General features: G+C 43.4%; 1 protein-coding gene across 1 annotated transcript; it reads right to left on the minus strand.

Annotated features, from left to right (window-relative positions):
* Window positions 1-3469: 3469 nt before the first annotated feature.
* Window positions 3470-7103, minus strand: LOC148000741 (uncharacterized). The gene is made up of 4 exons (XM_087587017.1): window positions 6975-7103; window positions 6066-6224; window positions 4572-4703; window positions 3470-4125 (listed from the first exon to the last, which is right to left on the minus strand). The coding sequence occupies exons 3-4, from the start codon at window positions 4682-4684 to the stop codon at window positions 3924-3926; spliced, it is 315 nt and encodes a 104-aa protein (XP_087443143.1). The 5' UTR covers window positions 4685-4703; window positions 6066-6224; window positions 6975-7103; the 3' UTR covers window positions 3470-3923.
* Between the last annotated feature and the right edge of the window lie 415 nt (window positions 7104-7518).

Below are 7518 nucleotides of genomic sequence, written 5' to 3' on the forward strand. Positions count from 1 at the left end.
ACTTTGATGGAGTGGACAGTCCAAGTCAGGGTCGGGCAGCAGAAATGCACGGTTCGGGGAAACAGGTGGCTGGAAAATATGTAAGCCATGGTAAATTGAGAAAGTCTGAAAATGAAGCCTGTAGGCATTACTGAACAACAATCAGAATTTTGTGTGTGTGTGTGTGTGTGTGTGTGTGTGTGTGATGAGTCGCAAAGTTAACTTATCTGCATCTTTATCCAACAGTGCTGCGGCAACAATAATAAGCAGGCAATCCTGCTGTCACTGAGTCCAGTTTCTATGATAAATAAGCCATTGGCCATTTCTATGGTAGTCTTTTCTCCTGGATCCATGGCTTTGTTCGCTAGAGGGGCTCTAATTCATTCTTCTTGTCTAATCTGCACTCTTCTATAATCTTTGCAACTTTTATTAGCTTGTATCTGTAACTTTTATCTAATATTTGGCACTAACTAATTGAAGAACGCCCTGTACTAGAGTTCTCTGTTTTCTCTTATTTAATATCATATCTAAACACTGGCCAATTATTGTTTAAACCTGCTTACAGAGCCTGGTGGCAAATCTGGAGGAGATCCCTAACCCTTACACCCATTAAATAACCAATCTGGGTGGGTTCCCTGTGGGCCCAAGGGCCAGTTTCTTGGCCTATGTCTGTGGTGAAGAGAACTTGTAAGAACTTTTCGGGGGAGTTGGTGTCATGTCCTGAATACAGTTTATTCTACATTATGCCATCCTGTGGCTGGTCCCTCAGGGGAAGAGATGCCTCAACATGAGCCTACCAGAGGCATCCCCTTTCTTTATATAAAATAAATCTTTTTCATCTTAAAAACTCAGAGACCACATTTACTCGGACAGGGAGCATGCATTTCTCTTAGCAAGAAGGATATTCATTTACTGAACAAAAGATGTGAGCAGGAGTCAGTTGCAAACTCTGTTAATGGATACATATGACCACTTGGGGCCTCTCCTGTCATGGACCCTGGATGCCAGACTGCACTGTGTCTGCCCTAGGCAGAAGGAGAGGGGAAGAGGGGATAAACCGGTGAGAAATGTAAAACCTGGAGCTGGTCCTGAGGGAAAAAGAAACTCAACAAATGACTGCTGAGAATTGAACTCAGGACATCTGGAAGAGCAGTCAGTGTTCTTAACCACTGAGCCATCTCTCCAGCCCCAAAGCTAACACTGTCAACACGGATGGAGCTAACTGCTAGGCTGGACTCAGATTTTGTTCCCGTTGACAAAGAAGTGTTAGCAGGGAGGAGGAGGGAAAACTTCTGAAACACTATATCCTCTACTGCTGACACCTTGGGGGGGGGTCCTGTGGCCATTTAACATCAAACGCAGGCCACTCTAAGTTACATTAAGTGGGCTTTAGTCCTAACAACCTGTCCCATGTCAAAAAATTTCGTCAGTCCAAGTCCAAGAACACAGAAAACAAAAGAACAACTAACACAAAGTGCCCTCCTTGGCAGCTGAAGTACACAGACCAGCCTGTCCATGCCACGGACAGGATAACTCAGGCCTTCTGCTCCAGCCACTGGCCAGATCAAAGTCCTGTTACTGAGGCTGTCCGAGCCCTCCTTAAGCTTGCACATATGAATCTGACCAAAAGCAGAACACAAAGAAGCTAGATAGAGGAGACGTAGACAACTGTGGTACATCGCTCAAGCTGTCACTTCCCCGATTCACCACTCTCCTGTGGGTCTCCTCCAAGAGGTGAGTTTACTGGCCAATACACAAAATATGAGGTACAAATTGAACCACTACCTGAACCTCCTGAAATGTCGCTCACAGAGGAGGAAATCTATGTAAAGGCAAGAGTTTAGTCATTCCAAAATATCGGGGTCATCCCATTTCAGAGAGAGAAGTCCCTGAGCAGAGTCTACCAGGGAGCTATATACTTGCAATTAGGGTAGAATTCAAATAATTGGGGCAGAATTTGTACAAAGGTAACTAGACAGGGTACAATCAGGGGGGAGAGGCAACCTCCAAATAGACTGGCAGTCAGTGGGCTGTTCTGGGACCTTCTGAGGGAGTCGGATGGGGAGTCACAGGAGGCTTTTTCAACAGTCTGGTTTGCAGCTGTTGCAGGAACTACACTAGCTCTACTCCTCCTGGAAGGGAGGGGTCCTTCTGTGCTCAGAGGTTGGTGGTGGAATTTTCCCACTGGCCTCAGATTGGCCCCAACTCTGACTCTTTCATGGGGACTTTGGATCTGGAAAGCTGTGGAAATGCTTTAAATAGGGCTTAATGGGCTATCCTAGAACAAATATGGAAGACTTTGTTACTGAAAGTGGTTTAAATTGTGTGACTCTGTCCCAAGCATACTGTGAAGAATTTCAATATTTGCTTAGAGACTCTTTGGGGAGATTTTATGGTAAAGAATCTGGCTACCTTTTGCACTTGTCTGAAGATTCTGCGTGAGACCTAGATTAAGAAAATCAGATAAATTGAATTGAAAAAGGAAGTCTCAGAAACACCACTATGTGGCCCCCATCGTCTCATATGTTTGAACAAGCCTCTGGAAGCCTCAGAGTGGAATGTGAAGGTTTGTATATGCTTGGCCCAGGGAGCGGTACTAATACGGTACGGCTCTTTGGAGTAGGTATTTCCTTGTTGGGTCAGGTGTTTAGCTGTGGTTCTGGGCTTTAAGACCCTCATCCTAGCTGCCTGAAACTGAGGATTCTGCTAGCAAACATCAGATGAAGATGTACAACTCTCAGCTCCTACGGCACCATATCTGCTTAGATGCTGCCAGGCTCCCACCTTGATGATAAAGAACTGAAGATCCGAACCTTTAATCCAGCTCCAATTAAATGCTGTCCTTTATAACATTTGTCTTAGTCATGGTATCTGTTCAGAGCAGTGAAACCCTAACTTAAAACTTCACATAGATGCCTGGAAGTCTAGATAATTAGCATGCAGACCCCATAAATGTGTCCCTACATATCTCAAGAAACACTTTGTTCAGGTATGATCCATGGCCACAAATAAGGAACACGATGAAGGACAAACGTCCACGGTAGGGGCTGGAGAGATGGCTCATCATTTGAGAATTTGTTTCTCAAAAGACCTTCAGGGCACCTAACAATCCTCTGTCACTTAAGTTCCAGGTGAAACCCAATGACCTCTTCTGGCCTTTGGGGAACAGCATGCACAGACCTACAGAAGGCAAAACACTCATAAATATAAAATAAATCAACGACAACAACAAACAAAAACAAAAGCACCCAAAGGAGGGAAAAACAAAGGAGAAAACTCATAGGGCACCTTTGCCTGGATATTTTGTCCAGCTTTTAAAGAAATCTAGAAACTGAATTGTAAACTATGTGGTCTGCTTGTGTTGAAATCCCAAATGGAACATAGTACATTGTCAAGAACAAAAGTCATCATCCTAATCAAGAAGAACAAGAAAACAACCAACCATAAAAACCCTATCCCCTGAAAGCTCTTGCAATTTATTATCTCTTCTGTGCAGTTATAATTGATATCATGTTTGAAGGAAACCAAAAGCAAGCAATTCTGTTTCATGACTGCTTCTATACTCCCTATAATATTGTTTTATTTCCTGGGAGATACTACAGAAAATCTTATGAATATTCCATTAATATGTTCAACACTCTCATCCACAAAAGAGTATATTTTAGCGGTGGCTAAATATTTGATAAGGATACAGCATTGATAATTTTTTCATCATGAAGTTGGTATTCAGAGTTGGACACACAATCTACACTGAAAGCACAATTGTCTTTGTATCTCAGTCTGACTGGGAAGTCATTATGATGCCCAATCCCTGTGAGAATGCAGAGATCCATCTCTGCCTGAGAGCTGTGGGATTTCAGATGGTTACGTCACACCTCAATAAAGAAGGTTCTTAAGAGTGACGAGTTCGAGATCACTGTTTGATTCACAAGGATACATTCGATTTACTCAAAAGTAACAGGACACAAGGATTCAATATCTGCGGTGTACATGGTCTTGCTGGCCTCCTCACAGAACCTCTTTCCCTCCTCACAGGATGCTTGCAGTTCAGTCTGCTCCACCAGCAGTTTTCTGTTCTCATTCATCAAAATCCTTACATTCTTCTTCAATTCATTGCATTCATTCAGGAGGTGGAAGTTTCTGATGCTGAATCAAAAACAAATAATGGTAAATCCCAGGCAGTTTCTATTTGCCTGCCACTCCTGCAAGTACAATCATCCCTTCAAGGGCCCCATCCCCAGGCATCTCCAGACTACAGCCACAGTTTGCATGTTAGCACCAATTAGAGGCAGGTCAAATCCCGAGGCCGCACTCCACGGGAATCAAAGTACTTCAGAAAATCCTGACATTAGAGGGTATATGCACATCAAAGCAGAGGAAATGGTGCATATGGGTGCTTATGTGTTCATGGTATTCTAAAACCATTGGCAGGTAGAGGGCCAATCCCCTCTGAGGGCTGATAGAAGACCCAGCAGCTATACAATCTTCCCATGTGTTTCTCATGGATCACAGATCTTTTTTCAAAGTCATAGCTGGACAGAAGTATTCCCTGCCTAGTGCTTGCTGGGGTCTCCTTTCTGTCAGTGACTCACCGGTAGGAATTGTTCTCTTGTATGAGCTCCTTGTACTTCTCCATGGCATCACTTATCCAGTTGGTCATCTTAGGCATATCCATCGTTCTCATCTCATGTTGGGATTTAAGCATTGGCAATTCAACATTCAGCCTGTGTTAGAAAATGACCGAAGGAACAAATAACTGTCTGAACTCTTGATTTCAGAATTAGGTGAAGTGTAAATAAAAAATAGCCAATAAAAATTCAAATTCAAGGAATGCGGGCTAGGGAAGAAAGTGGAAAACTCAAAGACCACAGCAAAAACACAACAGGGAGACTCAAACCATCACTCTCCCATAGAAAATATTGCTCTCTAAATCAGCATGCATTTGTTTTGAAATAAGGGCTCCTTAAAAGGCTGGTGAGATACGGTCCTACAAAGACCCTCTGTATAGGAGGGGGAAAGTCTGAGAGCTGCATGTTTGGGAATAACAAGTGCCAAGAATTTATTCCCACAGTGACCTTTTCTAGGTCACAGTAAACCATCCTTGGATAATTACAAAAAAGAAAATAAAGTTCAAAGCAGGAAAATGAATAATAAATAAATAAATAAATAAATGAACTCAGACTGTTCTCTGGACTACCTAAGCCCAGTATATACCACAAACTTGCTCCTTCCAATGGTGCTGGTTAAACTAATTATCCTGGCCTTTGGACAGCAGAGCTAGGGGACCAAATGGAGGGAGCTGACCTTGAAGAGCTGGCCAGGTAAGCATGAAGGAATTGAATAGTTGTGTAAGAAGTATAAGATGTTTCCTCCAGTCTGTGCCATAGCCTTGGGTCCAACAGAAAGATGTGATGACATTTCTCTTGTTTTGAATGCAGGGATTCTCAATCCTTGTTACATGACTCCCAGAGGCCGAAACTACTTTTTACAGGGAAGAGGATTCATAACACCTCCTCCCCTCAGGAGAGTCCTATTTGCCAGCAAGGTAAACAGAAGGAGCAAAGTGCTCTGTTGATCAATGACGGCCTCACGGACTCATCACTATCATGACCTGCAAACTGTTCATCAAACAAATCCTCAGACCCAATCAAAGGTCCCAGATTCCCTGATCCTGAGCAAAACACACACAAATACTTTCACATCCATCCATACATACCAACCCATATACAAACATAATTAGAATGCCAACTTTATCGTGGAGGTGCCATAGAATCAGTGTATAACGACCAAAATCAGAGTAAGAGTGATGACATTCAGGCATTTCATTCACACACTTAGATGCAGCAAGTGTGACCAGGTCCTTCCAGCTGTTGAAAAAAAATCCAATCCAACTCCAAGGAGCTCAGGGTCAAGTACAAGAGAGGTTGACCCTAAACACACAGCACCTAGCTTCTCTCACAGGCCAGCACCTGCCAAGGCTCCTTAAAGTCCAGGATGAAAGGTGAAACACTTTCTGGATGTGAGGAAATCTTGGCTTAGCAGAGAGAGCACAAGACAGTCAGTAGGTTACAGGGCATAATGACTACCTGTAGTTCAAACCATCCTGACATAAAGGTCCAGGATTTGAGAAAGTTCATCCCGCTCGAATTTACACTTCTGGATTTCAGATTTTAGTTCCTCCAATTTCTTTATACGCTTTTCATGGTTACTGATGAAATTTTCTGATGATGCCTTCCGAATAAACCCTGTAGGTAGATAAACACAAGTGAATGTACATATTGGATAGCCCATGGGTAGAAAAGACCATTCTGAATCTCAAAATGGAGGTTGAGGAAGAGGAAAGGATGGAGACTTGTTGAATCCCTGAAAGAGAAGAAAAGCTACCTCTAATGTGGACTCTTAAGCTATTTCCCTCTTCCCAACCTCCATTGCCATACATAAGCCTCACTCACTATTAAAGGATCCCTCATACTGAAAGATAGACTCTACCTCAGACATAAAGATTTGGGACATTGTCAGCAGATATCAGACGTGGAGCAGGTAAATCCTGGAGTTCACAGCACCATCAAATCCTAATCGTGTGCTCAAGCTTAAAGTGTCTGCGACCTCAATTCATGACTAGAGGGTTCATCCTTCCTTGTTGTTGTCATCACAGACTTAGTAACCTACAGGAATCTAGAGGATGAAGTGCTTCAGCACCCAACCATGAACGGGCACATTGTTATCCTCATAAGGCTTCCTCCTGGCATTCCTTGGCAGTAGAAATTAAAAAGCTCATAGAAAAGAAGCTGCAGGCCTGCCAATTCCTGGCTCTCTGTCAAATTAATCATCAGGACTCTTGACTCTTGGTCTGCAATTGACAAATTCCAAGGCTCCTGCCTGTAAGGCCAACTCCTGAAAGGCTCAGCTCAAACCTGCCTCCTGGAGGAAGTTCCCCGACTCTACCCAGTACTCACTGTACCTTCCCCAGAACGATTTCATTCTTCTGTACTTACAAGACAGAAGGCCAGCTTTCTTCTGCCTCGGTCTGGTCTCTCCTTGGTCTCCCCTCTCCTTCTGAATGAGCTTGAGCAGCTGGTGAAACATGCCTGTTTGTGAACCCAAAAGGTACTGAAGGAATTCCACAGGCAGTTGGTGTCACCACAACACTGTGACATCACAGAAGATTCTAGTGCTCTCTTAGATACAAGAGATTGTCCAAGGAAGACATTACTAATAACATATTACTGATGTCACTGGGAAGTTTTATGGCCTCCCTGCTACCCAGCTCTCCCAAAAGCAACCGATTTCTATGGGACCCTTTCCTGCAGCCTCTCCTGTGACCCAGGGAATATCCTTTGGCAACTTCTCCTCCAAAGTTAGATATTTCTCTCAGCTTCATTGGATGTCATCAATGCTCTAGATGGGGAGAGTTGGTTACAACCCTGAATTGGAGAAGAGATTTTTGTTAACACCCAAATCCCTAGGGACCATAAATGAGGGAGATTTCTCTCAATAATAAATCTACACCTGAGACAATGCACATATACACAGTCCAAT

Source organism: Rattus norvegicus, chromosome 15 (assembly GCF_021556685.1).
Source record: "Rattus norvegicus strain SHRSP/BbbUtx chromosome 15, alternate assembly SHRSP_T2T, whole genome shotgun sequence".
Taxonomy (NCBI): domain Eukaryota; kingdom Metazoa; phylum Chordata; class Mammalia; order Rodentia; family Muridae; genus Rattus; species Rattus norvegicus.

What these genes read in the sequence shown, in the direction of transcription:
- LOC148000741 (XM_087587017.1), bottom strand. Translation starts at nt 4,684, where the DNA reads ATGCTTAAATCCCAACATGAGATGAGAACGATGGATATGCCTAAGATG. An exon ending in CAAGAGAACAATTCCTACCG is followed by an intron (nt 4,126 to 4,571) that starts GTGAGTCACTGA and finishes TTTTTGATTCAG; the next exon opens with CATCAGAAACTTCCACCTCC.